Source organism: Lethenteron reissneri, unplaced genomic scaffold (genome assembly GCF_015708825.2).
Source record: "Lethenteron reissneri isolate LAM-NWPU_2019-01 unplaced genomic scaffold, ASM1570882v1 scaffold_1512, whole genome shotgun sequence".
Lineage (NCBI taxonomy): Eukaryota > Metazoa > Chordata > Hyperoartia > Petromyzontiformes > Petromyzontidae > Lethenteron > Lethenteron reissneri.
Genome location: NW_026891237.1, coordinates 113,763 through 132,394, shown reverse-complemented (window position 1 = coordinate 132,394; position 18,632 = coordinate 113,763). Strand labels below are relative to the sequence as shown.

The window sequence follows — 18,632 nt, the reverse complement described above, 5'->3', positions numbered from 1 at the left end:
GGAATTGCTGCTGCCAGAGCTTCTTCTCCATCCACTGCTGCTGCTGCTGCTGCGACAGCAGGATGTTGCTGCACCGCCGGAGCTGCTCCTGCAACTGCTGAAGCTGCTGCTGCAGCCCCTGCTGCAGCAGAGGCTGCTGCTGCTGCACAGGCTGCTGCTCCGTCTGCTGCGTCAGGTGAGCCACGTAGCCGGAGATGAGATCGCCGGTTACGATGGTCAGCAACTGCATCGCTTCATCCTCCTCCTCCTCCTCCTCCTCCTCGCCGCAGCCACCGACCCTCGCCTGAATCTCCCCCGCAGAATGCGACGCGGCTTGGGCAGAGGCCGCAGGCTGCATGGCGGTGTAGGCCTCAGTGGCGGGAATTGACGTCGTTGTTGCTGATTCCGCTGCTGCTGTGGGAGGGTCGTTGATGTCGCGAGGCAATTGAGGAGTGGAGGAGGTAGAGGAGGAGGTAGAGGAGGAGGTAGAGGGGGAGGTAGAGGAGGTAGAGGAGGTGACGACTTCGCGACTCGATGGAAGCTGTTGGCTTCTACCTCCATTGCGATTTGGTTAACGGTGATGTCGTCGGATCGATCCGTGGATCGATTCCTCCATGCGATTACGTAGAATCGACTTAGATTGCAAGCCGTCGGTCGATTCTGACCTCGATTCACGATCCTCACGGGGGGGGGGTCACAGAGACCCATAGACTACAGTAGAGATAAATAATAAAAAATATATAATAATAATAGAAATAAATATAAATCACGACGTACAGGTTTTGTGTGCTTTTTTTACACCTGATGAAGGAAGTTTGTGTTGCCTCTGAAACGTCGTGATTTTTTTTATTTTTTTATATTATTTATATTTTTTACCTACGTGACTTTACCGAAAAACCTACTCCTGGCAGTCACGAAAGCTTCAATGTAGAATTACTGATAGAGACCCATCGACTCTCTAAGCTGTCTTGTGGTTGTTGTTGTTTGACTTGCATCCCACTGGATGTTTGCACACAGCGTTGGTGTACACGGTGACTTTTGTCTGCAATATTTTGCTGTGTTTTCTTGGATTTTCTGTTTGCACTCAGTCACATAGTCACTTTAAGATGTTTTTTTGTTCATGTTTTTTGTTTTGTTTGTTTTTTTCATTTTGCACGTAGTCACTTTAAGATGTTTTTTTTGTTCATGTTTTAGTTTTGTGTTGTTTTTTTTTTCATTTTGCACGTAGTCACTTTAAGATGTTTTTTTGTTCATGTTTTTTGTTTTTTTCAGTTTGCACCCGATTCAAGAACCGAATGGCTCACAGGGCTCTACCTAGTACATGAACTTGAACTTGACTCACGCACAGAGACCCATAGACGACCCACGCAGACAGCCAATGACACCTGGGGGCTCTGCCACGTGGTGCGTAAGCCCCGCCCCCTCCTGACACGTGACCCCGCTGGGCGTGGCCAGACGCTGTCACGTGGGAGCTGCAGTGGCCACGTGTCTCTGTGCTGCTGCTGCTGCTACTTGAAGCCGGTACGGTTATAACAGCAATTGATTAACAGATCACTTGCCTTGACGGCTTAGCGGATCAATTTAGACTTAAAACTTTCGTGACTGCAGGAATTCATATTCTTGGTTCTTTTGGTAAAATCGCGTTGATGGAAAATAAAAATAAGAAAAAAATGGAAAATAATAAAGCAAAACACGCCATTTTTTCAATATTTTTATATAATTTTTTTTCTATTTACGTGACTTTATAACAGAAAGAACCAATAATCTATAGAGGGTTAGCCGATTTAATTCGTTAATCGATTTGTTGTCTGTTGGGATTTTGCACACAGAGTTGGTGTAACTGTGATTTTTGTCTGCAATATTTTGCTGTCTTTTCTTAGATTTTCTGTTTGCACTCAGTCACATATTCACTTTAAGATGTTTTTTGTTCATGTTTTGTTTGTTGCGGTTGTACCCGATTCAAGAGCCGAATGCTCACAGGGCTACACCTAATACTTGAACTTGAAGTGGTGGTGACGTCACCAGGACGCTTGTGCACACACCACACACACAGTCACACACACACAGTCACACACACACAGTCACACACACAGTCACACACCACACACACAGTCACACACACTCACACACCACACACACAGTCCACACACCACAGACACACACACAGTCACACACACAGACACACACACCGACACACACAACAACAACAACAACCCCCATTCGCCACATTTTCTGTTTGCACTTAGTCACATAGTCACTTTAAGATGTTTTTTGTTCATGCTTTTGTTTTTTGTTTGTTGCGGTTGCACCAGACTCACAGGGCTACACCTAATACATGAACTTGAACTTGCAGTAGTGCAGCTCAACAGGGAGCGGATTCAGCAAGTTGCAGCAGCCTCTTTCGAAGGCGCAGCGACGTCTCTCCAGCAGCAGTAGCAGCACAGCAGCAGCTGCAGTAGCAGCAGCTGCAGTACACTGCACAATTCATTCCAGGTGGTTTGTGTGGTGTGTGTGTGGTGTGTGTGGTGTGTGACTGTGTTTGTGTGACTGTGTGTGTGTGTGACTGTGGGGTGTTGTGACTGTGTGTGACTGTGTGTGTGTGTGACTGTGTGTGGGGTGTGTGTGGTGTGTGACTGTGTGTGTGTGACTGTGTGTGGGGTGTGGTGTGTGGTGTGGTGACTGTGTGGTATGTGACTGTGTGTGGTGTGTGACTGTGTGTGTGTGTGACTGTGTTTGTGTGACTGTGTGTGGTGTGTGACTGTGTTTGTGTGACTGTGTGTGACTGTGTGTGGTGTGACTGTGTGTGTGACTGTGTGTGACTGTGTGTGACTGTGGTGTTGTGTGACTGTGTTTGTGTGACTGTGTGTGGTGTGTGACTGTGGGGTGTGTGACTGTGTGTGACTGTGTGTGTGTGTGACTGTGTGTGACTGTGTGTGTGGTGTGTGCACAAGCATCGTGGTGACCCCCCCCCCGTGTGCCACAGTGCCGGCCTTGATAAGTGCTGCTACTCTGTTAGAGGCTATACGGGGGATCTTTGTCTTTGGCAGTGGCGGTGCACAAGGTGCTTGCAGGAGGTGCGTGCAGGAGGTGCGTGCAGGAGTGCGTGCAGGAGGTGCGGGCAGGAGTGCTTGCAGGAGGCCGAACGGCGCCCGGAGGAGACACGTCCCACGAAGAGCTTCCATGAAGAAGTGCGGGAGCGAGGCGAGGAGGGATGGGACCAAGGAATTGTGCGTGGAGGTCTCGTGAGGGAGGGCAGCGAAGGGGGGGGGCAGATGAAGGTCAGCGAGGGCAGGAGCTCGGCCTGAGGGGCACGGAACCGGGGCGGAGTCGGGAGCGGGAGGGGAAGAGGGAGAGAGAGACGGCGCAGCAACAGTCGGAGGGCCAGAGACGCTGCGAGCGAGAGACGCAGAGACGAGGCGGCGAGGGGAGTACAGCAAGAGATAGAGACAACATCAAGGATTTCATTCAACGGTTCTTGAGGCAGAGGCTAGGGGGGTCCGGTTCAGACGGAGCGAGAGAGACGGGCGAGATGGGGGAGGGGCAGAAGACGTCGCGAGAGATCGGCAAAGAGAAGGGAGGCGAGGGGAAGACAGGAAGAGAGAGAGAGACATCAGATGGGCGCCGAACCTTCGTCGACTTATAAGCGAGAGGGTTAGGGCGATTCAGTTGGGAAGGAGGGAGAGAGACGGGGAGGCAGGGAGGGAGAGAGACGGGGGCCCAGGGAGGGGAGGGAGATGGGGGGGCAGAGAGAGAGAGAGATGGGGGGACAGAGAGGGGGAGAGATGGGGGGGCAGAGAGGGAGAGGGGGCAGGGAGGGAGAGAGACGGGGGGCAGAGAGGGGGAGAGAGAGGGGGACAGGGAGGGAGCGAGACGGGGGGGCAGAGAGGGGGAGAGATGGGGGGGCAGAGAGGGGGAGAGATGGGGGGGCAGAGAGGGAGAGGGGGGCAGGGAGGGAGAGAGACGGGGGGGCAGAGAGGGGAGAGACGGGGGGGCAGAGAGGGGGGCAGAGAGGGGGAGAGAGAGGGGGGCAGGAGGGAGAGGGGGGCAGGGAGGGAGAGAGACAGGGGGGGCACGAAAGGGGAGAGACAAAAGGGCAGGGAGGGAGAGAGGCTGTAGATGCCACTGGTTTCTTCACATTCTGATAGATGTAGATGCCACTGGTTCTTCACGTTTCTTGCAGATGTAGATGCCACTGGTTCTTCAGTTCTGCAGATGTAAATGCCACTGGTTCTCTAGCACGTTCTACAGATGTAGATGCCAACTGGTTCTTCACGTTTCTTGCAGATGTAAATTGACCACTGGGTTTCTTCACGTTCTGCAGATGTAGATGCCATGGTTCTTCACGTTGCTGCAGATGTAGATGCCACTGGTTCTCTACAGTTCTGCAGATGTAGAAGCCACCTGGTTCTTTCACGTTCTGCAGATGTAGATGCCACTGGTTTCTTCACGTTCTGCAGATGTAGATGCCTGCATGGTTCTTCACGTTCTGCAGATGTAAATGCCACTGGTTCTTCACGTTCTGCAGATGTAAATGCCACTGGTTCTTCACGTTCTACAGATGTAGATGCCACTGGTTCTTCACGTTTTGTAGATGTAGATGCCACTGGTTCTTCACGTTCTGCAGATGTAGATGCCACTGGTTCTTCACGTTCTGCAGATGTAGATGCCACTGGTTCTTCACGTTTTGTAGATGTAGATGCCACTGATTCTTCACGTTCTGCAGATGTAGATGCTAATTCCCTTTGGCACGTGTTTCCTCTCTATTCTCTTGAAATACCTATTAAGAGATGTCTGCACAGTTGTTCTCTTCATCTCTGCACAAATCAACTTGTGATGGGCAATCGCATCGTTGAACTGCGGTAACGGGACATACGGACAGGTTTGTACGTATCTCTGAAAATTCCCAAGTCGAATGTTTGTAAGTAGAGGTAGTCCCTGTACTACATCGGGCACAATCTGGGGGCAGGGGTGGGGGTCAGGGAATTGGGTGATGCAACAGATGTTCATTAGGGATAGAGGGGTTGGTTGTCCCTGTGGAGGCAGCATTGCCGAGGGGACAGGACAGGAAGGGTGGGTCACCCTTGACACGTGAAGGACACGGCTTCGAATCCCGTCTAGTGAGCAAAACGAACAAAGACGCCAAGGTCACCGTGAACCGATGTCACGACTCCCCCGCGCTGACGTCATATCGAATTTCATTTAAGTGACGCCACTATATTTTCAAAACGAGTGATTTTTACAGTATTTTTGTTTTAAGACGCGAGGTTGCCACCTGTCCTTGCGTTGATGTAATATCCCTGCATTGATGCATTTCATTTCATTAAATTGATATCACTAGATTGCCACGGTTATCATTTGTAATTCTTTACGACGCGAGTTTGCCACCCGTACTGGTTTCCCCCCCCCAAGATCATCCTCTTATGGAGGTCGGCTCCCGTGGGATATCTCCAACTCTTCGCAGAAACGTGACTTGGCAAGTCCTGGTTTTTTGCCAGTCGCGTGAAAGTTTGCCACTCAATAGCGTGCATGTACACGCACAGTCATCCTCCCCCGTCTCTCTTATGCTGTTGTGAATACAGGGGGGGGGTGGGGAGTGCTTCAAAAACAAGTGAACACTTCTGAGACTTTGCAACAACAGCACCACAGGAGAACGTGCTGCCTCCGGCCTCTGGAGACCTGCACCTGTAGAAGATTCCGGACGCGCGTTGACAATGTTGGCGAAGACTCTTCGGCTTTCTGCAGCTATTAGGACGGAACCACGATTGACCTCCGACAGTGGCGATGATGTTCACAATGGGTGAAGGGGCTGAGTTGGTACCCGCGACGGGTTTCGCAAACTCACAACCTTTCCGAGTGTATTTCCTTACGTTGAATACAAAAAAAGCACGGAATTGCTTGCGATTTTAAGCGCTTTAATTTTGAGCGTACACGCAACGAACAGAAACAATGAACGTTCACTTTACAATCAAAATGCAATAAAAATGTTTTTGAGATATCAAAGATTGCATTTTCAATAAAAACTGCAGAAGAAAAATATTAAATAAATGTGGATATCTACATAAAATGATATTATAAACACACTATCCTAAAAATACAGCACCATATTTTAACACTAAAGCAGTCACTGACTCGCAACAACTTGCAATCATAAGTGACAGAGTTAATTTCGGGTAAAATCGATGAAAATGGGGTATGCCGATAGCATAAAAAATTAACCCGTAAAAACAAAGTTTTTCACTATAAATCCTTTATATGCGTGGCATCGGGGCGGCTAGAGTCCTCTCGTCCTCTGGCTTGAGATGGCTGCCACCTATGGGTCAGATGATTGTCTGCCACCATTAAACAATTGGTAATTAAATATTTAAATTTTTCCCTAAAAAGTGTAAAATTTTGTAAAAATTTTTTCCCTAAAATTAATTGTCACGCACAACGAGTCTGTGTGCAAAATGTCAGCTCGATTGGATCACGGGAAGTGGGTTAAAAAACGACCGAAAGAATTGCACGGTCCTAAGCAAGCAAGCGAACTTAATATAAAGGATTTAAAAATGAGATGTGATTGAGCAAATTTGAGATCAGATTTGGAATCAGCACCCTGAAATTAGTCTAGAACAGCTGCAAAAGTCCAGGCCAGAAAAACACGTTGTGTTGTTGACCAGTGTTAACGGCGAAAGTGTCCACCCCCCCACCTCCTCTCTGAAAATTGATGAAAAGCAGCGACTTAAAACTGAACACCCAAAACATTTGAACTGCGGTGGCTAAAAGTCTCCACCCTGGCTACCATTTCGCCAAGAACAATGGAACGTAAAACAACGTCCCTCAAAACAAACTCCGATTCTCTTTTAATCCTCAGATTCAGAAGTGGTGTCGACATCTGGACCCTCAAACCAGTCAAAGGGTGAGTGTCGCCGTTTTGCAGGAAGCTTGATGGAAGGTGATGCAGAGACCATCTTCCCTTGTTTGATCTTTGCTGTCAACGTGGTTTTTCTTGAGATCTCAATCGCCTGTAACAAATGAACACATCGAAGACAATTGGGCATCGTCAGAAGTCTAAAGTGGTCCTTCTGCTTAAGTGAGCGTGGCTTGGTGTTCGTCTCTCGTGACGAGGTGCACGGCTCCTGCGGTGGATCGTGAGAGATGGCGATTGCGCGGGGAGGTCTTCGTCCGGAAGTGGAATGATTGTGGCCGATGAAGTCTCAATGCCACAAAAACAAGAATGTCAACGTGAAAACGAGGGCTCAAAACATCTGACACGAACACAATATTATTGTAAACATTAAACAGCATTTACATAAGAGGGGGGGGGGGGGAGCACTCAAAAGCTCCACACTGATAGAGTCAAGAATCCATGGCTACACTGCCATCTCCTGACCACCTCGTAGGCCAAGCCTGGCAGTCCCCGGCAGTCTCCCACCGACTCAACCCTGCGTCGTGTCTGAGATCTACGTTCATCAGTGGGCTCATTGCAGATTGGTCAAAACAGTTGGCTTGAACGGGTGGGGTGACCAATCAGGTGACTGCATTGATGCCGCTACACGTGGACTGGGAATGAGAGCAACCGCCAGAAGAAATGCAGCGAGACACGTGGGAAAGAGAAGAAGTCACGTCACTGCAGGCAGAAGGAGCTCTGGTGGGAGTTCTACAGAGGGTGACCGCTGTACACGGCGTCTTGGAGGATGGTGGGAATACACCTGCAACTTGACCCCAGCACACACAAGCAGGCGAGCAATGAAACGGTGCGCCCATTTATAGACAATGAGAAGATGTATTGATACTGGAGGAATCCGATGAGATATGAAGCTGTTTTTCACAGATGTCCAGAACTATTCACTTTGTATTTTTATTTGACCAGGTGAGGCCCACTGAGCTGTATAGCTCTTGTTCAGAAGTGTACTGGCCACAAATGACAGCTCAACCAAGTGGCCTATCACGTGGACATGTACAGCAGCCAAACACTCTGAGAGCGTGTTTGTCAACGTGGAGGGGAAAATCGGAGAACCTGGAGAAAAATCCACGCGACCACGGGGAGACCTCCTGTATGCCAGGTGAGCTCGTTCACATTTCACAACAACAAACAATACAAAAACACAATAGGAGCGCAAAGTGTAGGGAAGGTAAAACGGTTTTTTTTTAAATAAACAAAAAAAACCTAAACCATTTTTTTCTTAATTGTTTTTTTTACCCTTTTATCTGGCAACAAAACTGACACCTTTTTTTCGAGGAGCCATGTTTGCATTGACCACAATACCTGCAGTCGGAATGCAAACAAAAAACACAACTATGATAATGTATGCACCGTCCTTGAAGTAGATGTTTATCTTACCAGGCAAGGCCCACTAAACCATCAGCTTCTCTTACAGAAGCGTCCCGGCCACAAGCGCGAGCAGCTCTACGAAGCGGCTCACCACGTGAAAGATTGTTGAAGAGCAACAATGATATTTTGGAGTAAGAGAAAAAAGTGCGTGACATCATCATCATCATTAGCATTGTTTAACCTGCCGCGCCGGGAGATCAAACGGCACTGCGAGTCTGGTGCACTCACCGTCTTGACACTCGTGACAACGACGGCAGATCTCATCTTGCCTGCTGCCCTGGCCTGTTCAGTTCGCTTGGACGGCATCACGCCCGACACACTTGCGAGCAGCTCTTCGTCGACCTAACGTATAAACGTGAATATCAATGGAAAAAAATCATGCAAAGATCCTGCAATTTAAAACATTTATTTGGCCTTGCCGGAATACGAGTGCACTGTACGAGCAAATCTACATTTGCATTTTTTTTATTTTGGGAATTCAGAAACCCGTCCCTTGGTCACGGGCATGCTTTCTGAGCACTCTCCGTCTCTGGCACATTCATCCTACGTTCATTGAACAAATGCTCCAAGCTCGTCAAGATGTTTATTCCACCTTCCCACATCCAGTGACCCTTTGAATCTGATTGATGGTGATGGAGACTCGCATTAAACTGCAGAAGTGATTTTTGTTTTTAAATTGTAATTTTTTTGTTTAATGTTATTGTCAAATGAATGGCTTAGATTACAATGACATAGTTTATTAGATTACAGCAATTATTTAATTATCTGGGAAAAACTCTCCCTCCAGTTGGTCGAGCTCTGAGTTTCACAGCGCACCGCACATCAGGAGAATGCTTCTATCCAGCGTGAACATCCACACATGACCCAATCATCCCTAGCGCTCAAGCGAGCCGCTTTGTCCCTACGAGAGTGGATCGAGTCCCATTGCGTCGTCCAAAGAATTTCAATCAAAGCAGTCGCATTACTCACCGTAAAATCCATGCTGTCCGAGCCCTCAGAGTCCGACAGATGCAAAACTTTTCGCTTTTTCTTCACGACCTCCCCCGTGGCAAGGGGCTTGGGGATGCCGCCCTTGTAAGGCGACTTGGCCACTGTCACCGGTGCGAGCAAAGGTGGAGTCTTGCAGATCGCACGGACACACAAACAGAGATCCCCCAGTTAGGCCTGCAGGCTTGTGGGAGTGCCGTGCTGATCGCAAACAACTGACGTCAGCGCTTAGCCCAGCGGGGTTTATTGAACAAGACTGACTGATGACTAAGACCCGGCAGGTAAAAACTGGTCCAGATCTTGGTAGCTTGGATGAATACTATATTCTTAGGTTTTTTCGGTAAAGTCACGTAGGTAAAAAAATTAAATTAATAAAAGTAAATAAAACAAAATAAAATAAAAAATCACGACGTTTCGGAAGCAACACAAGCCTCCGTCTTCAGGTGGAACCGTCACAGCCACGACAGCCGTATCAAGTAAATGAGAGATCACAAGAAATACCACACCGTATATATAATGGTTGAGGGGGGAAGGGCCCGGAAAGGCACACTTTTTTATTAATATGGTAAGGTGAGGCTTAAGACTAAGAATACTCTGGGCGATTCTCAGCCGGAGTGAAATCGCCCAAAAAGAGGCGGTACTCCACAGAACGTGACATGACGCTGATTGGACTATATCCAGAGGCACAGTGACGGCTAGCGTGACTCTGTGGTTGAATGAGATTGGTGGTGTGTCGCCCAATCGCCCTAATGAAGAAACCGCCCCTGGTTGCAATCGAAGCGTCGTAATATGCAATTATTTAATTTACTATTTTATCTTTAGACATGACTTAACCGAAAGAACCAAAGAATAATTCCTGTAGTCACGAAAGCTCCAAAATTAAGATTGAATCATGTTTACATTAACCACAATACTTGCAGTCAAATGCAAACAAAAAAACAATACTCTGATCATTTATGCGTTGTCCTTGAAACTGATTGGTCCACACCAGAGACAGCTTTCTTTAGAGCCCAGTCTCATATGGTGTTCATCAGTTTTGTTGCCAGAAAAAAGGGGGAAAGCCCTCTCGACAAGCGAGCTCTGCGGCACCGCACTGCTCCTGACGCCGCCGTCACAATCAACGCCAACTCACCGCTTCCAGCTGCATCTTCTTCTGAGTGAGCAGCTCCAGAATGCAGTTCACGTCGGCCAGCTCCAAGCCATCTCGGTCCAGCGCCAGCAACTCCTGGATAGTCTGCCGCTGATGGACGCTCTGTGAGGAAGAGGGGGGGGGGGGGCGGCAGGGTGGAAGGGTCACGTGACACGGTGATCAAGAGACGTGGCCGGTCACCTCCGTGAAGTGCGAAAAGCACTTGCCGGGAGTCGTCTCAGCAGGGTTCTGGTGGTACATGTTGTTTGTCGTTTATTGTGAAAATTCCATCACAGTTCCTATGTGATCACTGTTTCATTGCTTTATTTTGGTGATTTCGAAAAGTTTACTGGTTTGGCCATGTTTGTGTTGTTGTAGTACAGAGAAAGACTGATGGCCTTAATCTAAGTTGTCTGGTGGTGGTTATTGTTGTTGTTTGACTTGCATCCCACTGGGATCGGTGTACGGTGTTTTTTCTACAATATTTTGCCGTCTTTTCTTGGATTTTCTGTTTGCACTTAGTCACAAAGTCACTTTAAGATGTTTTCTTGTTCATGTTTTTGTTGTTTGTTGCGGTTGCACCCGATTCAAGAGCCGAATGGCTCACAGGGCTACACCTAATCAATGAACTTGAACTTTCAGCAAAGTTCATTGCGTTGTCCACGCGACACCGACAGACCGTAGCGCACGGCGCGTCTTCGGCCAGTAACCTCCAACCGTGGGCCATGTAGAGGACTATTTAACAAAAATGTTACATTTTAGTTTGGCCAGCTAAGGTCCACTGAGCTACATACCTCTTTCTCAGTAGCGATCTGGCCACATCTCCTTTAGCAGTGGCAAAATATAGTGATAGGTTTTTACCCTTTCAACTGGTACAAAAACTGACACCTTTATACAAGGCATCATGTGTGCAATAACCACAACACAAGCAGTCAAAATGCAAACAGAAAGACACAACTCTGATGATGATATGCACTGTCCTTGAAGTTGATTGGTCCACACCCGAGACAGCTTTTCTTAGAGCCCAGTCTCCATTGGTGTTGGACCAGATGACGCCAAAAGGCGTACAACTCAAAGACAATGCACTATCAGAGTATTGAGAGCTCGGGGTAAGCATTTACACTATGAGACATCTCCTTTACCAGTGGCAAAATCTAGTAATAGGTTTTTACCCTTTCAACTGGTACAAAGGTGACAGTTTTTGTACCAATTGAAAGGGTAAAAACCTATTACTATAAAATGTGCCAGTGATGTTTTTCCCTGCACATCTCCAATCACCGGTTGTTCCATCTCGATTCGATTCTCTAGCCGCTGACGCTGCTTCAGGACCAGCTCGTTCACTGCGAAAAGACGCGTGTGGGGGAAAAAGCTGTTAAATATTAAACAACGCGAGCATCATACTCTTAGGTTATTTAGGTAAAGTCAGGTAGGTAAAAAATTAACCCGTAAAAACAAAGTTTTTCACTATAAATCCTTTATATGCGTGGCGGCTAGAGTCCTCTCGTCCTCTGGCTTGAGATGGCTGCCACCTATGGGTCAGATGATTGCCTGCCACCATTAAGCAATTGGTAATTAAATATAATTAATTTTTTCCTAAAAAGTGTAAAATTTTGTAAAATTTTTTTCACTAAAATTAATTGTCACGCACAACGAGTCTGTGTGCAAAATGTCAGCTCGATTGGATCACGGGAAGTGGGTTAAAAAACGACCGAAAGATTTGCACGGTCGTAAGCGCGCAAGCAAGCAAGCAAACTTAATATAAAGGATTTAAATAAAAAACGACCGAAAGATTTGCACGGTCGTAAGCGCGCAAGCAAGCAAGCAAGCGAACTTAATATAAAGGATTTAAAAAGGAGAGTACTGTTAAACGCTCGGGATGTCAACGCTCGGTAAAGTAGAATAGTACCTGTTAAATAAGATGGTCCAAATATGTGTCGTTAAATCTTTTTTGCATGGTTAATAACATCTTTCCCATTATTACTCAGTTTGTACCCATCATCACAGTTGAAGTTATTCTAGATTTGAAGCTTTCGTGACTGCAAGGATTCATATTCTTAGGTTTTTTCGGTAAAGTCACGTAGGTAAAAAATTAAAATTAATAAAAGTTAAATAAAAATAAAAGATTTTTATTTTATTTTTATTTTACTTTTATTAGTTGAAGTTACGTCTGTGTTTGTATATCTGGATGGCTTCGTGTAAAATTCCGTCACAGTTCCTATGATTGCTTTTTCATTGCTTTCATGGCTTTATTTTGGTGATTTCGAAAAGTGTATTGGTTTAGCCATGTTTGTGTTGTTGTAGTACAGAGTTAGACTGATGGCCTTAATCTAAGCTGTCTTGTGGTTGTTGTTGTTGTTGTTTGACTTGCATCCCCACTGGGATTTTTGCACACAGCGTTGGTGTACGGTGTTTTTTCTGCAATATTTTGCTGTCTTTTCTTGGATTTTCTGTTTGTACTCAGTCACATATTCACTTTAAGATGTTTTCTTGTTCATGTTTTTGTTTTTTGTTTGTTGCAGTTGCACCCGATTCAAGAGCCGAATGGCTCACATGGCTACACCTAATACATGAAACTTGAACTTGAACAAACCTTTGATGGTAGCCAGGAGGTTTGCAGAGCATCAATCGTTGAAGGCCTGTGTTGCATTGCCGTGAAACAAAATTTGCGAAAAATGCAGGTGGATGGAAAATTAGTAAAAAACAACTCACAGAGGAAGTTTGGATATATCTGCTTTGAATTCTTAATGGCGGAACTGCACTTTGGGCAGCTATTGTTCTCCTCCAGACTCCGACGGATGCATTTGCAACTGAAACGCAGACAAAATGCAACGGCGAGTAAATTGGCAATCACCGTTATCAGCATCATTGGAAAATTTACCAATCACCGAATATAGTCGCGCATTCGCCGGACGGTGGAAAGAAATGGAATGCAACCACAAAGTACAGTAAAACCTTGGGTTGCGAGGAACTTGGTCTGCGAGTGTTTTGCAAGACGGAACAGAAGCACTTCTCCTCCGAGCAGACACGCACATACCAGAAGCTGTGGCCACACTTGGTCATGTACGGCTCTTCTATCGTGTCCAAACAGATGGGGCTGAACATGCAACAGCACAAGGGAGACAAGCAGACATTGGCAACGAAGGAAGAGTTTCCAACACAGCCCTTGTGTCGTGACATAAGAGGGGAGGGGCTGCTGGGGGCTCTGGAACCCTAGGCAGATAAGCCCTTGGCGCCAGGCGCTAGGATCCCAGGCACCCCAGACAGTTAAGCCCCTTGGCGCCAGGCACTAGGATCCCAGACACCCCAGACACTTAAGCCCCTTGGCGCCAGGCGCTAGGATCCCAGGCACCCCAGACACTTAAACCCCTTGGCACCAGGCGCTGGGATCCCAGGCACCCCAGACGCTTAAGCCCCTTGGCGCCAGGCACTAGGATCCCAGGCACCCCAGACGCTTAAGCCCCTTGGCAACAGGCGCTAGGATCCCAGGCACCCCAGATGCTTAAGCCCCTTGGCGCCAGGCACTAGGATCCCAGGCACCCCAGACACTTAAGCCCCTTGGCACCAGGCGCTAGGATCCCAGGCACCCCAGACAGTTAAGCCCCTTGGCGCCACCAACAGGGGGGCTGTGTGCTCTGTGGGATACCTGGGGGCGCACACAACCCCACCCCTCGTTGGGGACGAGGCATAAAAGGGCAGCTCCCTGGACGATTGGGGCCAGTTGTAGCTCAAGACCCGCCGGCCACCCGGCTTAGGACCCTGGGACGCTGTGAGGGCCAGTGGTGGGACTCTGGAACTGTGAGGGCGAGTTCCAGAATGTAGCCAGAGTAGTGTATCTAGGCTGTGTACCTAGGCTGTGTATCTAGGCTGTGTACCTAGGCTGTGTACCTAGGCTGTAACAGAGTATCAGGACTGTTGGAGTATTGGATTGTAATAAAGAAGTTACCTCTACAAGGGTCTCCGGAACCCATTACATTTGCATCACAATGTCATGGTAATTTCAGCTCCCAATGCTGATGTACATTTGTTGATATAACTGACGCCACGTTTGCCAACATCAATCATTACATGTAGTCGCTGCCAATCATTTAAAGTAATTCCCTGCCTTCATCCATAACGCTTAAAGAAAATATATGTTTAGATTAGTATGAAACATAATGGAACCACATCTCAATATCAACGCACTACTCTTCTCATTCAGGTGATCCAATCCATAGAACTCTTACATCCCAACCAGCCTTCATAGATGTTCCCAAACAGCACTTTCCCCAACAAACTAAAGAGGGCTATGGTGGGAGACGCATCTTGTTTTGTGTGTGTGTGTGCACACACACACACACACAAAGACAAATATCCCCCGTATAGCCAGTACAGACTGTAGGGGCAAGTGCTGTTTGCGAGCACCTATGAAGGCCGGCACGGCACACGAGGGGGTGGGTGGCCAACACCACGCCCGGCCGCCTTTGTCTCTCCAGTGGCGATGTTTACACACTGCACCAGGTGCTCATTTAAGGCCGAGTCGACCTAGGGGAGGCCCAGGATTGGTTCAAATAATCGTCACTGGTGTTGGCCGCAATCCGGGAATTGAACTCGGGTCGCCAGGTTCGTAGCGCAGCGTTGCACTAACAGCTGCGCCACCGCTCCCCACCCACTACACTATACACTACTAGACACTACACTAGACACTACACTATACACTACACTACACTACACTACACTAGTGCTGTACTAGTGAAGTGTTGTTGAAGACGCGTGGACAACGGGGTAAGGCACACGTATTTATTTACACAAAGGGCTTACAGTACTAGAGGGATGTATCGGCCCCCTCACCCGTACAACTGGGAATTCACCCCTAGCTAGCCTTCCTAGCTGAGTCCTCCGCTAACGGGCTAGGGGAGGCTGTCTGGCCCGACACTGGTTAGTCGGGCTACGGTACCCGGAATCCCAGAGATCTGACTCTGGTTCCGGGACCACGCCACTGGCTCCAGCCTGCACTGCCCTTACAAGGGCGGCGTCCCAGGGGGAGTCCAGGGCCTATCTGGCTGGTCTTCTCTCTTCTCTTAACTACTCTAAGACTGAGCCCCGAGCTCTCTGGCTCAACCCTTTTTATACCCCGTTAGAGGATCGAAACCCCCCTCACGCCGTCCAGTACGGACGTCGTTGCGGGCACCACCCCGTGTGCTCACGGAGACCCCGCCCACTGTGTCTGTTTTCCATTAGCCCCTATGTAAACAGCCCTACACAAACAGACCCTCTGTAACAGCCCTACACTAGTATACTATACTATACACTATACACTACACTATACACTACTATACACTACACTATACACTACTATACACTACACTATACACTACTATACACTACACTATACACTACACTATACAATACTATACACTACACTATACACTACACTATACACTACTATACACTACACTATACTACACTATACACTACACTATACACTACTATACACTACACTATACACTATACTATACACTACTACTACACACTACACTATACACTACTACACACTACACTATACACTACACTATACACTACACTATACAATACTATACACTACACTATACACTACATTATACACTACACTATACACTACTACACACTACACTATACACTACACTATACAATACTATACACTACACTATACACTACACTATTTCAAACACATGTGCACATACAAATTGTGTGGTCATGTATTTGTGTGTGGGTGTGCGTGTCTAATTTAGTCTGCGAGTACGTGTTTTGTATCTTGTCTTTACGCGTCCGTGTAATCTCTGCGTGTCTGCGTGTAATCTGCATGGTGTGTGTGTGGTCTTTGTGGCTGTGCGTGGCCGCGTTTAGTCTGCATGTGTGCGTCTCTCGTCTGTGTCCGGACGCATTAGTAAGTCACATACGCGAGTCACCTCTGGCAATCACTTGCCTGCTCACTGCAGTGTGTGTGTGTGCGTGTGGGCCAACAGCGATTGTAGGGAGGGGGGAGGAGGTTAGGCCTAACTTCACAGGCTATTTCGTGTTTATCACAATGGGAATTTAAAAAAATTAACCCGTAAAAACTAAGTTTTTCACTATAAATCCTTTATATGCGTGTTCAATGCGCCACAACCCAGCCCACATTGGTCTTTGAAACGGGCGGCTAGCGTCCTCTCGTCCTCTGGCTTGAGATGGCTGCCACCTATGGGTCAGATGATTGCCTGCCACCATTAAGCAATTGGTAATTTAATATTTAAAAAAATTACCTAAAAAGTGTAAAATTTTGCAAAAAATTTTTCACGAAAATAAATTGTCACGCACAACGAGTCTGTGTGCAAAATGTCAGCTCGATTAGATCACGGGAAGTGGGTTAAAAAACGACCGAAAGATTTGCACGGTCGTAAGCGCGCAAGCAAGTGAACTTAATATAAAGGATTTTAAAAAACCTTAGCTTTTTTTTCAGGTACTCTCATTTCCTGGCACACGCAAAATCATTATTAAAACGGATTTGGTAAATTTAACACAAACGAAACAGCATTTCCCCACACAAATCCGGCTTGTCGCCTGATGAAGCCAGTTGCAACTACTGGAGAAACGTCGTACTCCGATTGTAAATGTTGTGGCTTGGCTCTCCAACACACCGGTTAGTGCTGAACTAGTACACTATACACTACACTACTATACACGACACTACACTATACACTATACACTACACTATACACTAGTGCTGTACTAGTATACTACACTATACACTATACTACTATACACTATACTATACACTACACTATACACTACACTATACACTAGTGCTGTACAAGTATACTACACTATACACTACACTACTATACACTATACTATACACTACACTATACACTACACTACTATACACTATACTATACACTACACTACACACTATACACTACACTATACACTAGTGCTGTACTATTATACTACACTACACTATACACTACTACACACTACACTACTATATACTACACTATACACTACACTATACACTACTATACACTACACTATACACTACTATATACACTACACACTACACTATACACTACTCTATACACTAGCACTGTACTATTATACTACACTACACTACTATACACTACACTACTATACACTACACTATACACTACACTATACACTACACTCTACTACACACTACACTATACACTACACTATACACTACTACACACTGCACTACACACTACACTATACACTACACTACACACTACACTACACACTACTATACACTACACTATACACTACTACACACTGCACTACACTATACACTACACTACACACTACACTTAAATCAGTGAAACCTGAACCAGCCCCCCCCCCCGACTAAGTGGTCCCCAACACGCGGCGGCGGCGGCGAGCGGCGTGGTCACGTGGGGACCAACAGCCGCGCACTGAACCCACCACGCCCAGTCGCTCTCCTCGACGAGCACGCGGGGGGAGGGCGCCTGCGGCCTACTGCGCTGGCCGCCTCGAGGCGCGCCTCTCCCGGCAGCCCCGCTAGGCGAGCCCGAGGCTTCGGCCCAAGAGCAGGCCAAGGCGCCGGGGCTCGGCACAGACGCGGCCGACATCGCCGGGGGAGTCTGTGAGAGAGGCACGCGAGACGCTGGTGATGATGACGACGACGACAGTGACACGTTGTTTGTTGTTGTCGTTCAAACGTCGTGAAGGAGAAAATAGAGAAACGTCGACACCACGGGGCCCTGGCCCGGATCTCCCCCACACACACACAGTGCGCTAACCACTGCACCACCACTCACTCACACACGGTGCGCTAACCACTGCACCACCACTCATTCACACACAGTGCGCTAACCACTGGACCACCACTCCCCACTCACACCACGCGACAGCCGAAGTCACGTGCAGAGAAAATCGATTCAAGGTCAAATAATAAACTCGGATCGATTCCTATTGGGATAACAAGTGAATCGATTGTGGTCAAAAATGGAGCCGATGGAATCGATCCCTAGTGGGACTGCATTGGAATTGACAGTGGTGGTGAGTGCAAGATGGAATCGAATACATTTTCGATTACGTGGGAATCGATTATGGTGATTTGTTCTAATGAAATGGATTCACATTAGGATAACGTAGGAATCGATGTAGCTAGTGATTAGAGCGGATAGAATCGATTCCTATTGGGATACCATGCGAATCGATTGTGATAGAAACGGTGAGCGGTTTGAATCGATTCCT

At 47.3% G+C, this 18,632-nt stretch overlaps 1 protein-coding gene and 1 long non-coding RNA gene across 4 annotated transcripts; one reads left to right on the top strand and one right to left on the bottom strand.

Annotated features, from left to right (window-relative positions):
* The first annotated feature begins 5,579 nt into the window (after positions 1–5,579).
* On the top strand, positions 5,580–8,474 carry LOC133362519 (uncharacterized). 3 transcript variants are annotated; one of them, XR_009757506.1, is made up of 4 exons: positions 5,580–5,776; positions 6,830–6,874; positions 7,829–8,021; positions 8,337–8,474. It is a non-coding gene; the product is annotated as an uncharacterized LOC133362519 (long non-coding RNA). The 3 variants fall into 3 exon arrangements; XR_009757505.1 differs by lacking the exon at positions 5,580–5,776 and having other exon boundaries at positions 6,799–6,874; XR_009757507.1 differs by lacking the exons at positions 5,580–5,776; positions 6,830–6,874 and adding an exon at positions 7,091–7,655.
* LOC133362518 (E3 ubiquitin-protein ligase COP1-like) lies at positions 5,788–18,012 on the bottom strand. The gene is made up of 9 exons (XM_061581466.1): positions 18,000–18,012; positions 17,838–17,969; positions 13,441–13,500; positions 13,116–13,213; positions 11,685–11,746; positions 10,410–10,529; positions 9,260–9,409; positions 8,519–8,632; positions 5,788–6,980 (listed from the first exon to the last, which is right to left on the bottom strand). Exons 1-9 carry the CDS (start codon positions 18,002–18,004, stop codon positions 6,819–6,821), a joined length of 903 nt encoding a protein of 300 aa, XP_061437450.1. The 5' UTR covers positions 18,005–18,012; the 3' UTR covers positions 5,788–6,818.
* Between the last annotated feature and the right edge of the window lie 620 nt (positions 18,013–18,632).

Bases quoted from the DNA above. Each gene is read 5' to 3' on its own strand.
- LOC133362518 (XM_061581466.1), bottom strand. The intron at 10,530-11,684 runs GTGATTGGAGAT...TCTTCCTCACAG, and splicing joins GAATCGAGATGGAACAACCG to AGCGTCCATCAGCGGCAGAC. The intron at 6,981-8,518 runs GTGAGTGCACCA...CATTTGTTACAG, and splicing joins TTGTCACGAGTGTCAAGACG to GCGATTGAGATCTCAAGAAA.